This window comes from Phoenix dactylifera, chromosome 14 (genome assembly GCF_051530095.1).
Source record: "Phoenix dactylifera cultivar Ajwa chromosome 14, Ajwa_hap1_PhDact_Kaust_v1.1, whole genome shotgun sequence".
Taxonomy (NCBI): Eukaryota; Viridiplantae; Streptophyta; class Magnoliopsida; order Arecales; family Arecaceae; genus Phoenix; species Phoenix dactylifera.
In genome coordinates this window covers 8,332,003-8,349,732 of record NC_143203.1, presented here as the reverse complement: position 1 = coordinate 8,349,732, position 17,730 = coordinate 8,332,003, and the positions used below count along the sequence as shown (strand labels likewise).

Below are 17,730 nucleotides of genomic sequence, written 5' to 3'. Positions count from 1 at the left end.
AGAGAAGGAATTTGCATCGTAGACCCTAAGAAGGAAGTGGTAATTTTCCATGCTTGAATGGGTGGAAATTCGGAAATGAAGACAGCGATCCGACCGCATGGAGGGAGTTGAGAATATCGGCGTGGTCCAGCCCTGGAGGTCATTTTCTGAAGCAGTTGCAGAGGCTGACGCCGTTCGGTTCTCTTCTGGTTGAAAGGGTTAGTTCTCTTTACAATCTAGCTGACACCTAAAGGAATAACATATCACTGGAATGAGGTTAAAGTAAAAGGGAATGTCATCATTAAGATTTCTGGAGATCAAGAATCAGTGGTCTGTTCCCAATACCCTGGATCAGGACTAATTAATGAAACAGCCTACATTCACAGAATCAAGTCTTCAGATAAATAAGTTCTCTGCATGGATATCAAGGTTATGAGGGGAGATCATATGATACAGTTATTAGACATACATAGCTGACTTACTCGGTGCTTCAGTCCAGCTTCTAAAACAAGCAAGTGCAGCAAAATACAAGAAAGGAGTTGTCATGAGCTGACGCCTTGCAGACTTCGGCAGACCTAGGTTTTCAATAATCCAAAGACCCCACAGATGTGATACTACTGCTCAAATTTCTCGAGTCCTGCCGGCTCACATAGCCATCACAACTGTTGCTTGGGGGCCTTTTGATGGGGGCGGAGTTCAGAAGATTAACACCTTGTTTGCCCATCTGCTGCACTTCTTGGGGTGAAAGTATCTTTATGCAATATACAGTGTTCACAAACTCCCTGGAAGAACAACCAAATGAAATGTGCAGAGGATATAAACATGTCAGAAACAACAATCCTGAAGTACAATGTATCTCGCACTTCCTGACCTCAAAAAATCATCTAATCTAAATAATAATGACAACTACAGAAATTTATTTAGATATTTTAGTTTACTAATGTGGCAAAGGCAGCAGAATTCCTGGGAAAAGCAAAAGCAAACCAAAATACCAATCCATGTTCTAAGAAGATTTTCACTTTGAACAAACAACTATAATCATAAGCAACAAGCATCATCCAAACAAAGAACCTGAAGAAATCTTAACCAATAGAAAGGGCAAGAGCATAAAGCACTTACTGCCAGGGATCATCGCCAACAAGAAGAACATCATTCTCCCGGTCAACGAATACAAGCTGCCAGCCTGATCTCACAGGGTCTTCTAGCTGACCTTCTAGGCCAAACAGACGCCCAAGCTCACCACGCAGCTCATGGTAGCTGCTGAATCTGGTGATGTCCAGCGACCTTCCAAAGGACCCTGACTTGTAAACCTAAGATTCCAAACAAAAAGCTGATAATTGACAGCATACTCCATAAATTCAGTCGACAAGCACACATCAATCATGTTAAACAGACTAATCAGAAAACTTGACAACCCCAAATCAGCATTTTCCCAATATATATATATATATATATATATATATATATATATATATATATATATATATATATATATATATATTCTTTTTTCCTGTGAGGTAATATGTACATGTAGGTATAATATATTGACTTTATGCAAGCATGCTATGTATGATATCAGCTTTCTTGAGGAGAACGGGAGGAACACATTGAAACTGTTTATCAAACTTTATTATCTCCATCATATGTAACATTGCAAGGCCAAGTCACATGTTAAATATTTTAAGTCTTTAACTTGATTAAAAAATGAAATAGTTTAAGAAAAAAGCAAGCCATTTGGGAAAAAAATGAATCTAACGTTCAACATCTGAAATGCTTTGCAGCAAATCAAAATCCAGAAAAGAGAATGGAAAAGTCAGCTATTGTCCATTTGAAAAGAAATTCACTCACCTTCACAAAGGTTCCACTCTGTGGGTTGTTCACTTGATCCACATTCTCAGGGGATTGCAAAAATCCTGATTCATCTAAGCAACTGGAGCTAGTCAATGCTTGATTCAATGGGAAGTCAGTTCCTGACGGACTCAAAAAATTGCAAGCAGCATATGGCACGGCTGCTGAATCACTTTCATTGGCACCAGTTCTGAGGCTTGGCATGCCATTCTGCACTAGAAGTGACGAGGAATCTATGTTAACCCCAAACAACAAATTGTTTTGGGGATCCGTGGTACCATCTTGATCCACCGAACATTCTCTTCCTGGAAAAGGTGGCAATGTTACAGATTGTGGGGAGGGATTAGGCTGTGTAGAACCTAACTGTTCCACATGGGCCACAACACATTGAGCTCCAGATGGGAGAACTGACTCAACTGCAATTCGTTTACATGACCAGGGACTAGAAGTGCCTAGAGGGGTGGTTCTTGGCAAACTAAGAAGGTGTGATGCGTCCTCTGGAGAAAACGGTCGCAAAATATTATGCAAGGGGGAGGTGCTAGTTGTTGAAACAGAGTTACCATTGGAATCTGGATAGTTCTGTGGCTGGGAAAACGAGGAAAATGTTTGCAATGTAGGAGATTGGGATTGAGAAGCAGAGGTAAACTGAGACAGGGCTGACACTATGTTAGGAATTTGTTGATGATCAGGCAAGTGGTTCTGTTGCATTTGTTGATGCTGATGTTGCTGTTGTATTTGCAAATGCTGTTGCTGTGGAATTTGTTGCTGCTGAATCTGTTGATGCTGGTGCTGCTCACCTAACGAGTTGCATTGCTGCAACTGATGCTGAAAGAAGTGAGACTGAGTCTGGCTTGGAACCTGGTTTTCTAGAATGGTGTGAAGGAAACTTCGTTGTGATTGAGGTTGCACTTGCTGTAGAATCTGGCTCGGTAATAGAGGGGTGGGTCTGCTAGTTAAGTTTTGCGGTTGTGGGAATGGCAGAATAGCTGGTAATACCTGTTTTGTAGGATCCGAAGTCCTCATTTCCTGAAGTGCAGCTGCAGCCATTGACTGGTACATGTCAGGCTGTCGACTGTGTCCCAAAGCATCAAGTCTTGGTTGCATCCAAGGTGTACTACCAATTCCCTGGAAATTCAAAGATTGGATCCCTGGATTTCCACCATCTCGAAGCCACATCAGTGGAGAATTCAGACTGGTATCATCATCTTTTCCACCTACATAAATTGTGACAAAGGTAAGATGGAAGAAGTACAATAATGAAAAACAATTAAGGGATTTTCTGCTCAAATAACTATATCAAGCAGTCGGAATAAAACATCCTGCTAATAGTCTTGGCTATCAAATACAAAATGCAATCAAAAGGAGTACCATGTAGAGAGGGTAATCCTGTAGGCCATGGACGCTTAAAACTGAGTGGAAAAGGGGCTGGATACATTGGGAATGTTGTTAGAGGCTCGATCTCCCATAGTGACACCCTAGGCTGCCTCTCTCCAGCAGTTGATTCATCCCAGCCAACCTGAATCAGTAAACCCCAAGCTTATGATAATACTTCTGCAAAAAGCAAATGTATAACATATTCCAGGCAATCATCTTTGCAGCAGTAGCAAGACAACAATGTTATATAGAACTTAAATAGCTGCATTGTGAGAACAGAGCAGTCTATATTGAAAATCAAATACAACAGTTGTCAAAATATTTACCTTCACAGAACGCCAATGCGAGTTTGGCCAACGGACAGGGTCCAGATCATTTATGCCAGTAATTGTGCCCATGTATCTGGAAATAAACAAGGCAAAGCATTATGTGAGTTGAAACCATTAATAATGGGGAAAACCTAACTTGCTTGACAGTACAAATATCAATAACTAAAGGCAGCACAGAAGTTTTAAAGTGCCAATCTGTACCTGTTGGTGCACATGTATGTACATGCTCAAAAATTTAAACAAATAATGAAAATCATAACATGAACCTACCGGCGAACACTTGACTCTTCTGTCTCAAAAAGCATTCGGAAACGCATGCCCACAGAAACACGTGTGTGATACACTGCCTTAACATACTTAGCTAATGGTATAACAAATTCAGAAGGACTTGCCCTGAAATCAAATAATATGAACTATCATTGTTTAGCAAAAGTAAGAAGATGCCGACACGGCAAATGCACCACTCTACCTTGGGTTATAAAATATGGTAAAACGGCTATTAGTAGCAGCAGCATGAGCAGCTGCAGCAAGAAGACCTATGTGCATGCTATCACTTGACAAAACTGATGAAGGCATAACTGTTTGTGGTCGATTAGCATGACGAATGCCCAGAAGCAACTGATTGTTTTCATTCCTAACAAGACAATATACTCAAAAGTTTCAGCTCCACAACTTTATATAGATCACCCCCGACCCCCAAAGTCGCAATGATACAATGCTAAAAGATAATACCAGATAAAAAGGACTGAATCGCCAGCAACAAGTCTCTTGGCACTTACAAACACACTCCATCCTGTTGTAAGAAGATGTCTCTTTGGCTGACCTGCATCACGAATATGTACTTACGGTTACAAACTTACAATACTATATTTCACAAACTAGCAAGTAGCAAACATGCTAAATATTATATATATATATATATATATATATATATATATATATATAGACACACATACACACACACACACGCACATACATATACATATATATATATGCGTGTGCGCATATACGTATTACACTTTAACACTCGTGTTATGCCTAAATGAACTTAAGTCAAAAGCACAATATACACAAACTAAAACCACAGCTATGCACATACATAGTTCATATCATGTTGACAAGACACCAATGGCACCTTGGCATTTTCTTACTGATGCCAAAAAGAACCAAAACACTTCTAATGAATATGTAATGCAAAAACAGGTAACCACCTCATGATCAAATGCTGTTGACAAATCAAGTTTACCATGTATGGTTGGACACCTCATTCTTCATTTCAGTCATGACAAAGACCTCATCTTGGCCACACGGACAGACCAAGGAAGAATGCCCATCTTACTGCATGTCCCCTACCTTCTCATCGGTGTCTACCAGCCAGCAAGTAGTGTATGAGGCTTGCGGACTATGACACAAATGCTACACAAAGGAGCTGTGTCATGTGCCGCAGCTCCAACTGCGAGGCTGGCCAGCCTGCAAGTTTAGAGGCCTGCAGCTGGACTGCAGCAGAGCCCCCTTCCAGCTGTGCCCTCCTCCCTAGTAGCTGGCAGCTACTGGAAGAAGCCCCAAACTGACCAATCCAAGCCCTAGGCCGCCAGCCTTGATCTCTCCTCAGCCCCTCTCGTACTCGCCCACTTTTTTCATCCATTTCTCCCTCATCCTTCTCTCCATCCCCCCTTCACCACTCCCATCATCTTTCATCCTAACAAGGAAAATTGAGCGCCTGCAACTCAATTTGAACTGCCACTTGAGTTGCAGTGTAGCTCCATCTACAGGGCTCCAAACAGCCCCATAATAGGGCGCAAAAATGCATCATAGACACCCAATATCAATTTTACAATCTAACAATAAATGTGCAAACATATATATATATATATATATAGAGAGAGAGAGAGAGAGAGAGAGATGGTCTACCCTCCATCCGAAAGGATTGAGGTCTCAATCCAACTGATCCTAAATCAATGGAGGATCCCTGCCATTGATTATGACCTACATTCCAAAAATTACTTTGAAAGAAAAAATCGTGTCTTTTGAAGGTCATTTACCCATGCATCAAGTGGTCCAAGAATATATTGTTTTGACGGCTCAATTTGATATTTGCATAAATTATAGTTTGGAACCATCATTGAATTCTGATACATATATGTTTTATCATGATCAATGATATGGATTTTCAATTTTCAAAGACCACTATCGATTTTGAGTTGGTCGAATTGAAACCTTAATTCTTTAGAAAGGAGAGTAGATGAGCTATATTATATATATATATATATATTGGACTATGCCCCTCTCAAGATAGGGTATTTCTTCCTCTTGATTCCAAAATCAACAATGGGGGATCCAAACTGAAGATCCATACCATTAATTATGAGTTATATTAAAAAATTTTACAAAACTAAAAATCACGTGTTTTGGCGGTCTCTAATCCATGCATCGGACGGAGGTAAAAAACAATGGTAAAAATGATATGAGACTACGTTTTGCTATGATCTAAGCATTAAAATCTATTGATTTTTAATATGTATAGATCATGATAAAGTGGAGTCTCAATTTACTTTGTCATAATTTCAGCATGCTAACAAAATGGAAACTGTCCACTTTTGTATCAACATGATGTACAAGTTAGAAATTACCAAAATCTGTGATTTTAGTTTCTGGGTATCTTTAGGATATAGATCATAATCAACGGTGTGGATCTTTGATTTGGATGCCTTATTATTGATTTTGGAATTGAGAGGAGCCTAATTCATCTCTCTTTCTAGATATAGATCATTAATCGCGGAGAGTTGATACCCTCCTCTCATGAGGAGCATAGTCTCTCTCTCTCTCTATACACACACACACACGCACACAATAAAAAAATATGCAATTATATATTACATATAAATGCATCATAAAAAATGTGCTGTCACAAAGTCAAAAAATTGTTTGACATAAGCTCAGTTGAACAGCCACAATATCATGATACTTAATAGGATATGGTAACCAGAAGCAATATTTGGTTTTACATTACTTGTTATATTATAAATTCTCCATTGCATGACTAAGTTATCATTTATAAAGCTGCCAGGTTATATTCTAGATTACCATCCTAAACGAATAAAGTGACTTTTTACAAGTATGACACAAGGCTCTTAATTTAATGCAGCTAACTGCAAACAAGTATTTGAGTAATGTTAGAGAAAGTCTCAACAGCATGGAGATCTAAGTTTCTCAGTGATCATGGTGGAGAATGAAAGGCTAAAACAGCATAGAAATTTATCAGGCAACTGCTGAATTCTAAATCAGTAGCTAAGGAAGAAAAGTTATACTCGATATCTAAAAACGACCAATACCTACTGCACTAGAAGCAAGCAATATTCCAATTCCTATGTTTGTTAATGGTAAATTCCAGATACAAACTAACACATTTAAACTAAAAAATTGGACTAGAGAAAAGGAAAAAAAAAACTTAACTAAAAAATGATTATTGTTTGCTTTCTTATACTGATGCAACGCACAGGAGATAGTTACCAATAATGTTTATGCAGAGAACAACCAAAAGTAACTCAGAAAACTTGTGCACTTATTGCAAGACCTAATAATGTTCATTAGTCAACAAAATTTCGATAGATGCACAAGTAAGATGCCGGAAAGAAAATAAACTATAATCATGCTTCTAGACTATATTTCCAAAACTCTTGATCATTAGTAGTGTTCTTCCCTCATTATCATGCTCAATTTTTGTTCTGCCAATCATTTAGCTTGTCAAATTCATCTAGGAAACAAACTGATTTTGGCATAGGCACATTTAATCATCATATATACAAGCATCCTTTTTATTTCCTTTTCTTTCTGTTTCTGATATTCTAATACAACTTATTTTTACCATTGTGCCATCAATACTTTCTTAGATTTACCTGGCATAAGGAATGCTAAAGTATATGCCTACATATCATTCCCAATCCAGTCTATGAGAATTAGGGCCATAATTTCAACAAACTTCATATCTTGAAGACAAGATAGTCAAAATCTGCTTAAAGCATTCTAAAATATTAATACCATGCATCATTATCTTATACACCAAGGTATGCCATACCAACCCGAACTGGACGGTACGGGTCATACTATATCGTACTGGTTCGGTACCGGTACCCAGTACGGATGGCATATCGACACTCGGTATACCAAAAAAATATATACCGTACCGACACTGTGCTAGTGTGGCACTGGTACGGGGTACGGTACTGAGATGGCGAATCTTGCCATGCACACACATGCATATAAAACAACAATATATATGAACCTGACGAAGTTGCCTTGCAAATCATCTGTTTGCTGCAATGATTATAGAGAATGTGGAAAAGGCAGTGTACTATCTTAACATTAATCAGATGGTCTTATTCCATTTTACTAGGGATTGTCTAATGGATCAAATTCTTGTTAATCATTTAACAAGTCATGAAAACTTAAGGTAACCAGCCAGGAATCTGATATTTAACACCTTGGGGATTTTTTCTGAGCTCTTGGTAAAAGCAACTTCAAATGAGAGAGAGCTTGCCAATAACACATGCAATACTTGTTGGCCAAAAGGTATGCCTACCTCACTGGTTAACCAATTTTAGTTCACAAACTAGGAACATGTCTCTATATCTCCTGGAGTTGAAGAAAGAGTTTAGGTAAAGAACGAAATAAGACAAAGTACTTTTAGTGCTCAATAAATGTACCAACTGTCTTAAAGTGGGATGAGGCAACCAAGTGGATATCCTCCCATATGCATGATTCTGACAATTAATCACCATAAGTCATATAATTAGCAAACTATGAGTCATGTGGTTGCCAAAAGCCTACAGATGAACTAACTAGGCACATTTCAAGTAAGATATATCGCCGGTTAAACCGCGACGATCAGATGCTTTCATATGGTTGGCTGGCTTCGATAGAAATGAAAGGGTGTTAATCCGCACAGAATCGGATAGGCTGAGGGTTAGAAAGATAAGGGCTCCACTTCACGTTGATGTCTGCTATGCGCCTTTTGCATCCGATGACTCAGTTCACAGACCTAGTAATCTAAAGGAAGGAGGTGGATGGCTGCTGATAACAGTTGAAACCTCTCACATACCACGAAAGATATGACGGAATTTCCACTCATTTCCATGAAGGTCTCGTGCAATCAACTCTTGTGCAGGAGGCTGCTGCGAAAAATCCTGGAAGAGCAACATAGACATAGAAGAATAAGAAAGATAAGCAGATTTGTAATGGATAGTTTCCAGAAAAACAGCCATTCCATCAGTAACCATTCACCCCCACACAGACAAAACAAACTCACCAATGGTGGAAAGACTTTTTCAGCTGCTCGACGGGGAACAGAGAAACCACCATGTGTACTGGTGTCACTTGCAGTCAGCGTCTTACAGAAATAATTGGTTGGCTGTTTGCTGGGTGTACCCAATTCAGTAGGGAGATAAGGTTCTTTTTGCTCTTGCTGAATATAAGATCATGTCAAAAATTTATACAAAGCATCCATAATATAATCAAATAAGGTCAAAAGCACAAAGATACTGATGACTACCGGGCTCAAAGGTTGCAATGTCATTTGGGCATAAACTTCATCTGTCTCTACATCTGCCTGAAGTGTGCACAACAGGTGTTCATGTGTCAGGCAGCTGGCCATGAAATCATACATGCCCCAAAAAATGCATATTTAACTTACATGCATGGTAACATTATGCAGCTGACAGATCAACTGAGGAGGTAAGCTTGGATAGTTGGGAATATGGGAATCAATTTCCTTGTTTGTTGATGCAGCCACCTGCATAGGTACACTGAAGAATTATAATTCACAAAAAAATAATAAGGAAGCCAATAGGTTTCCTACGCCAGGAGGCCTGATCCTTATCAAGGAAGATTGCCCATAGTAAAGCTGAAACCAGAGAACCTTTTACACAGCCCATCAAGCATTTTAATAATAGAAGGGTTACAGATATTAAAACAAGACAATAAATAATTGATAGCACACATAATATGCCAAATTTATAAAACATGCAAGACATAAGAAAGTAGAAAGCCCATCAAAGTTAGCAAGCTAGCAAAAATGTACGACAAATTGTCCCATGCAATACAAATTGAAAAGTACTTGATACCCTCTCCAGTCATAAACACAACATCATCACTTTACAATAGTGCACATCTTTGTAATCCATGAGTGAAACAAACTGATCTATAATTTGAGTGAGAAACTGACCTGCTCACTATGGCCTTGTGGGAAATATACCACACGACTTCCAACAGCAGGTAATGCTACAAGTGGCCCAGCACATGCATGCCATAACTCTGAATTCAGATATCTCTTTTCTTCTGTAAATGATGGCACATAGATAAGCAAACTTCAAAAGGAGAAAGCAAAGAGAAAATGATCTTGTCTTGGATTTGATCAGCAAAAATTGGCAATTATAGAAAAAACTACTGGGTGCACAGTTGGGAAAAGATGCAATTATATAAAAATTGGCAAAAATTTCCATATATAGATTCATTTTGAAACCTTAACTAAACCTAATCCAAATATGTGTAAACAGAACCATAAAATATTGCAAGCTGTTTCAAGATTAAAAAAAAAAAAAAACATCATTCCTATCTTTATTTGATAACTGATTCATACACTGCAAAACCACAACAACTATAAAGCAAAGTCTATGTTTGCAGAAGATGTTGCTTTCCTCCATAGTGAATTGAAACTCACAGTTCTATTACATAAAGGAATGTTATAGATTTAAAATTTTAATCTCCTGATAATGGTTCTTTTAGTTCCACAGCTCCTCACAGAAAAACTGTTATCTTTCTGTCTGTGATCAGGACTGTCCAAAAATAGGTAAGACCTACATGAATATTAGAGTTTGAACCCGCCATCTCAGTATGGTTAACTAACTTTCCAACTATAAAAGCCTGGTATGCATAGCAGAGTTCGGAACATCCACAAGAACAGCTACAGGAGACACATACATTTTGGATACTTGGTAAATGCTCACTGGATAGTTCTTTTGTGCAACTCCTGGCCTGTATCCAATACAGCCAGATAATGGTGGTTTAAATGAAGCAAGAGAAACTTAAATGTTTATTGTTTAGCGTGACATATTGAAGCTGCAGAAAATTGCAATGATTTGGGTTCTAGAGGATCCAGAGCCTGTACACCATGAGCCCAGAGAAGATCAAACTGAAAACTAAATACAGGACATACAGATAAATTCAGGAGAAGGAAAACACCCAAAGAAAGTCATCTGCAGAAAATAAACAAAAATCTCATATTCCAAACTTCATCAAAAATTCAAATCAGGAAACCCTATTCAACAACTGAATAAATACTTTAACCTCAGCCTGCACACCTTTTATAACATCTATATGGGCTTGTCTTTATGGATACAGGACACATCAAGGCTTGACAACTTTCTAGGATTGGACATCAACCTCCTAAATGATGCCAATTTCCGGGCCAAGACAAATTTGGGCCTTGCTGTAAAGCTTAAAGACCAGCTCATGGGAGCAGAAAACCTATGTATCGCTTACATAGCTCCCATGCAACTTCTGAGCAACCAACTAAAATATCAAAGTACTTGTAGGAGTTTCGATGGGGAAGATGAATTCTGACAGAGGAAAGCGCATTCATCTGTGATGCACAGATTATCGGCAAAAAAACCAAACTGATGCAGAATCCAAAACCAGTGGAATGCAGAACCTTCTACTGTGTATTCTATAATAAAAAAGCAAAATACAATAATCGAATTTAAATAAAAAATATGTATCCACAGCAACTAAAAAGAATGCATGGTAATATATAGTTCCATAAACACAACGTTTTGAGACAACTAAGAAAATAAGCTGCTTAGAAGCTCACCTTCCTGAGGCAGATTTGCAAGATCTGACGACGAGATCCTCATCTTTTGCATTAATGCAAAAGGAACCAAAAGCTGGAGACGGAAGTTGCTCCTTTTCTTCAGCACACAAGTGAAATATCCAAAGTGAAGCACTTCGTCAACAAAAATTATCACTTTTCAATTCCCTGCTTGAAATTGCTATTACAGCATTTTGTTTATGATTCTCTCCAGAGCACCGAACCCGCCGCTTCAATTCATCCAACTGAGAAGAAGAGGACCAACAAAAAAAATGGCCAGGAATATTCCGCTTGGTGAACGAACCCCTGCAGATACACACGCACACCTTCTTTTTTTTTTTGTTCAAACACACGCACACCTTCAACCCAAGCCGGTTCCACTGCCAGAAATTCTCGTCTCCAGTCTCATCAGTTCCTGACATTCACCATGCAAAACCTAGAGTTAAATATTTCGACCTGAAACATGAAAAGATTATCTCCACCTTCTGACAAAAGATTTTCCACCTGAAACCTATGCCAGGATCCCAGATTTCGCAAGATGTCCTTGCTTTAAGCTTATTGGCAACCTGGGTTTTCAAACGTCGGAAGAAATTCTCAGCAAAACTCCTGCTTTGGTAACCTCCACCGAGGTGTCAAACAACAGCAGTAAGGCTCCCTACCAGATATTAAAGACCTCAAGAAAAAGGCTAAAAACCAGACTTAAAGTACACCAACTACCTCAGCTGAGGCAACCAAGTATGAACTCTCCCCAAAGAAGAAACTTTCGATCAAAAACCCCCAAAACCCCACAAAATCTTAAGCTTCCACCGAGATTAAGCTTTCAAAACCTCAAGAGACCAGCTCGCACCACCATAGCACGAACGAAAGCCCCCACGTTTGAGAAGAAACCCCAACCGGAACCCGACAACCCCCCAGATCTCCCCTCAGGAGCTCTTCCAGCACTTCAAACCAGCTGCAAGAGCTCCCGAAGCACCAGAAGAAGTTCCCCTTCCCAACCAAGCCACGATCTCAAACCCTATCCCCACAGATCTCCGAAAGAAGCTCCTCGAAATAGGAAAACGAGCTCGTTCCCCAAGAACTCGGAGCCGGAAGCCGAAAACCCCTAGGCCGAGCTCCGCGTACACAGAGGGTTCATCTTAAACTCTAACTAGCCCCGATCTCCACCACCTCCACAGCAAACCAGCTCGGGGTTCCGTGATTTCAGGCGGCGGCGATGGAGCATTTCGGGGAGGAGATTCGCATCACAAAAAGATTTCTCCTCGAGTTGGATCGAAGCCCAGAGATCGCTCGATCGACCAAAGGCTCAGAGAGAGAGAGAGAGAGAGAGAGAGAGAGAGAAGAGAATTGAGCTTGGGTGCCTGCGTAGAAACTGAAGCTGAAGCCACGAGCGGAGCTGTATTTCTTTACGAGTCGCGAGGGAGCGATCCGTCAGCAGAAACCGGCATTATCATTATCGCTCCCTTTTTTTTCCCTTCTTGCCCTTTTTCTCTTCACCTCCTATATACGTAAATAGCAAACCCCAAGCATGTTCATTATAAAATAATTATCTGGTTATTAACTGCTAAAAAAATAGCTATCAGTAACTTGGCGCTAGAAATGGTAGATAATAAAACTGACCATCATCTTCTTCCACTGACATAATCAAGCTATATCATGCGTAAAGCTAATGTAGATCTCAATCACTAGCTCCATGCTACTCAAGAAAATAAGCTAATGATAAACATTAGACAACAATCAAGCTATATAACAATAAAAATTCAAGAATCTAATTTCAAATTATGTAAATAACATCTGAAAAGTCCAAAATAGTCTAAGCAAAAAATATAAATTATATTTTATCAATTTTCTTTCTTATCCTTCTATCCATGCCCAAGATCTATCCAGTGTATAACTGATACAAGATTAAATACACACCCATATGAGTCCTCTGAACTTACTTCCATATCAAAATTTTATATCATTCTAATTACAATCAATTTTAGACGTGTTGAATAATATAATATTAATCCAATGCAATGGGAGATTGCATACAATCTGTTCCAATCCAATATTAATCTAAACCATTCTACCATTCTAATACAATTTTGATTTTAACACATATGATATCAAAATTTGAACCATGTTAGAAAAGTTTTAATCCAATGCAATACAGTCAAAGCATATCCAATCCAATATACATCGACATATTAATCCATTCCAATCTAATACAAGAGCATCAGAAAAGATATATTGACTCTTTTGTCCTTTCAGACATATAGTCGATCTGCACAAAATTCATACATCTTCCATACAGATATGTCTGTATTAAAAGCAAGAGTATTACTCTCATTTGAAATAACATTTGAAGTTACAAACAAGCATGTTCATTAAAGATTTTTTGTGAAGAATAAGAGAACTCGGGGAGGTGCATAATAGTTTGTCAACATAAAAAACTAGCTACTAGAAAAATTGGATGCAAGCACAGCAGAGGCTGCAAAGGAGCCGTGCATAATAATCATGCATTGAATGACTTGGGCAAGGGGGATGCAAGCACAGCAGGGGCTGCAAAGGAGCCATGCATAATAATCATGCATTGAATGACTTGGGCAAGGAAAATGCTAAATGAAGTATAATGGTTAGTTAACAAAAGATCACTATGTATATATTGATAAGCATATAGGATTTCCTTCTTGGTATTTATTTGTTCCTTGATTTCAACATTTCTATCCATCAAACTAAATGAGCTCATTTTCATCAAGGTATGAAATGAAACAGATCAGGGGATGGGTGTCCTACAAAAGCCAAAGACAACCAAGCAAAGTGCCACTCCAAGTATAATGGGTGGCATGAACACCAAGTTTTCCTAGGAGGCCAATGGGGCTGAACAACAATTTTTCATTCTTTTTGATCAAATCCTAGATGTTAAATTTGTGATCGGTCACCTCTAGGGATCAATTCCATTAATTAGGCCACAAGATCTCATTTTGTTTGCCGCCTCGGCGCTAACCGTAGTCGACCGAAGCCTCAAGAAGAGACTGTCCACCCATGGGTCCACCACATCAATGCTCCACCCATCATCAATTAGTTATCTGATATTTGTCAAAGTAATTAGCAAACACTTCCCGATCTCACGCCACATGAAGAAATATCTCCGCCTACTTAGGGCCGCCCCATCAGATCCCACTCAACCATATCTAGCCGCCATAACCTGACTCTAGAAATCCTGTGGTTCAAGAATAAACCATACCGTATGGCGAGTAATGAGCGCCTCATACCTCTCCTAGAAGGGCTGCACCCCAAGGCCATCCTCACTGATAGGCATGCAGACTCCGTGGCCCCGTGCCCCCCTCCATGTGAGCCCCATAGAAAGCTCTGAAGTACAAACTCGATCCCCATCAGCTCTATCTTCGGGACCACAGTGTTAGCCATAAGATAAATAGGCATGAAACACAGCACCGACCTGACCAGCATCAATCTGCCCATCATAGAAAAAGATGACGCCTTCCAGCCTGCTCTAGATCAGCTATACCAGATCAGAGCACTCTGTAACCCACAACCTCCTGCCTATGATGAGTACTCCTAGATAGCTCCATGTCCCTTCCTCCTCCTGCATCTCCAAGATCCTCCTGATCTCCCTTGTGACCCTGCGCTCCGTGCTTGGGTTGAAGGAGATGGCCAATTTTTGAAAGTTCACTCTTTGCCCCGAAACTGCACAGTAATCCGCCAGCACATCCTTGAGAGCTCGTGCATCCCTCGCCCTAACCAGTAGAAGACAATCAGCAGCAAATAGTAAATATGAGATGGGTCGAGATCCCGAGGTAGGAACATAAGCTTCTAGCTCCTGGTTCGTGCACGCTACTTGCAAAGCACGAAAAAGCACATCAGAGCAAATAATGAACAAGTACGGAGATAGAAGACATCCCTGTTGAAGCCCCATAGTGGACTGAAAGAAAGGTGGCGGTGTGCCATTGATCAGGATGGAGAAGCTTGGCCCCGAAACATAGCCCAACACCCAGTCTATTCAGGTTCCATGAAAACCAAAGCTCTCCAGTGCTCGCCTGAGGAAACCCCACCGGATCCTGTCATATGCTCTGTCAATGTCCAACTTAACTGCCATCAAGCTCTGCCGCTTCGGAGCCTGCTAAAGATCCCACATTAGTTTCTAGTCTAGCATGACATTGTCAGAGATATTTTTGCCCCCCACAAAAGTCTCTTGCTCCTGATAGATGATACCTGGCAGCAATGGCTTCATCCTACCCACATAATCCTCGCCACGAACTTGTACAATGTGGTGCATAGGCTGATGGGCCTAAAGTGGCTCGGCTCTGCTGCATCCTAGCACTTCGATATTAGAGTGACTTAGGTGGCCTTCCAATCTTCTGCCATTTACTGCCTGACTGAGAAACAACTATACTGCCTCCACCACTGCTCTCCGAATAATACACCAGTATGTCCGAAAGAAGAAAGAAGGGAACTGTCCAATCCCAGGGCCTTATCTTCTGCGAGAGCCCAGACTGCCTCCTGTATCTCCAACTTCGACACTAGCCGAATCAAGGCTGCATTCTCTGCAGCTCCAATCCCAACATCCAGCCTTGGGAGCTGACCGACGTCCGCTACACCACTATCCTCCTTCCACTTGAATCTGAAGAAGTCAAGCAACACCTGTCTGACTATAGACTCCTCCTCCTGCTGCTGGCCCATCCCATTCCACAAGGACTGGATCGTACTCCTCTACCTCCTGATGATGGTTGACTGGTGGAAGAAGTTGGTATTCCGATCCCCCTCACTAACCCACTAAATCCTAGATTTCTATCTCCAGAAGACCTCATACTACTCCAGGAGTGAGTGATGTGTGGCGAGTAACTCCCGTAGGCTTGCCATGTCGGCCTTCGGGAGCTCGCCCCTCCGATGTTCTCTTTTCTGAAGATCAGCAATCGAAGCCTCCACCTCCTCCAATCTTCTAAAGATGTTGCCTATGACCTTCCGATTCTATCGGCGACGTCACCTCTTGGTGATCTTCAATTTGCGCAAAACCCTCTGCATGGCATCACCTTGCGTCGGCATGCGCCAAGCCACCCAGACAATATACTAGGACTGGGGGTATGACAACCACACCTTCTCAAAGCAGAAGGGGCAGTGATGACTGGAACCCAATGCTGTAGAGATCAACAAAGGGCAATAATAAGAAGCAATCCGAGGTAGGTGCCTGACCTGGTAGGTTTAAAAATGGAGGATCTAATTTAAAGACACGATGGCCCTATCTATCTACTCCCACACTCTAGTTTTGTCGGCCTAGTTGTTACACCAGGTGAAATGCAACCCCGAGAAACCAAGATCTATTAGACCATTTCTTGACAAGAAATTGCGAAACTCCCTCATCACCAATTTAGTGAAAGCCCTGTCGCCCCTTTTCTCACTAGGGCCCTGGATGTAGTTGAAATCACCCACCATTGCTATCGAGATGTGTTGTCGGCTATTCTTTAGTAGACCTGAGGATGACTTAAAAAGAGTGCCGTTGTCAAAATCCTAACCAACAAACAAATATTATTATTTTTACTCTTACCATCCTCTATTCGATGAATAATGGTTGTAGGAGGTCGATCCACAGGGAGGCGATTGGAGCACACAAATAAAGAATATAAACTCCATTAAGATTCATGGCAATATTTTTTTTCTTTTTTCTTTTTAAAAAAATTTCTTGAGGATATTTGATTAATCTCTAACCAACCAGAACTAGTTTTCTATTCAAAAATAAACAAAGGAAAGAAAGAAAACTTTGCAATTAAAATAAGAATTTCAAAATGCATAAAATAAATTGCAGAATATTAAATTAAAACTTAGACACAGATTGCATAAAAGAAAAATTGATAGATTGCATAAAAAAAAGAAATTAAACAAAACCTATAATATGGATTGCATAAAAAAAAATTTAATAGATTGCATAAAAAGAAAAATGCTTACAAAAGTGAGAAGGAAAAAAAATTGAAAACAAGGGAACAAGTACCCCTCTCGGTGGAAAACTAAAAAAAATAAAATATTTTTTTCCTTCTTCTCGAAAAACAGAGCTCCTCCTTTGTTTCCTTTCTCCTTTTTTTTTTCTTTTGAAATAGAGCTCTCTTCTCTCCTTCCTCCTCCTCCCTTTTGTCGATGGCCTCTCCTCCCTTTATATAGATCTCTCCCTTCTTCTTGAAGCCGGCAATGAATCCATGGGGAACGGACGCATGATCCTTCGCATGATGCGGGAGGGCTGAATCACAAGCTGCTAGGATTCCGGAATGAAGCTGACGCGTGAAGCTTGGAGGTGATGTAGGCTCAAGTGTAGCGCATCCAAAGGAAAACACAAGTTTCTGGGTTGTGAAC

At 40.1% G+C, this 17,730-nt stretch overlaps 1 protein-coding gene across 2 annotated transcripts; it reads right to left on the bottom strand.

The window, feature by feature from the left end:
• Positions 1-374: 374 nt before the first annotated feature.
• LOC103696719 (auxin response factor 17-like) lies at positions 375-12,809 on the bottom strand. 2 transcript variants are annotated; one of them, XM_088710236.2, is made up of 16 exons: positions 11,896-12,768; positions 11,395-11,806; positions 9,751-9,863; positions 9,220-9,318; positions 9,079-9,135; positions 8,836-8,991; positions 8,629-8,713; positions 4,263-4,353; positions 4,000-4,164; positions 3,801-3,923; positions 3,528-3,603; positions 3,196-3,343; positions 2,824-3,041; positions 1,828-2,646; positions 1,099-1,289; positions 375-761 (listed from the first exon to the last, which is right to left on the bottom strand). In XM_088710236.2, exons 2-16 carry the CDS (start codon positions 11,444-11,446, stop codon positions 563-565), a joined length of 2,592 nt encoding a protein of 863 aa, XP_088566362.2. In that variant the 5' UTR covers positions 11,447-11,806; positions 11,896-12,768; the 3' UTR covers positions 375-562. The 2 variants fall into 2 exon arrangements, with proteins under 2 accessions (XP_088566362.2, XP_038974829.2); XM_039118901.3 differs by having other exon boundaries at positions 1,828-3,041; positions 11,896-12,809.
• Positions 12,810-17,730: the final 4,921 nt, after the last annotated feature.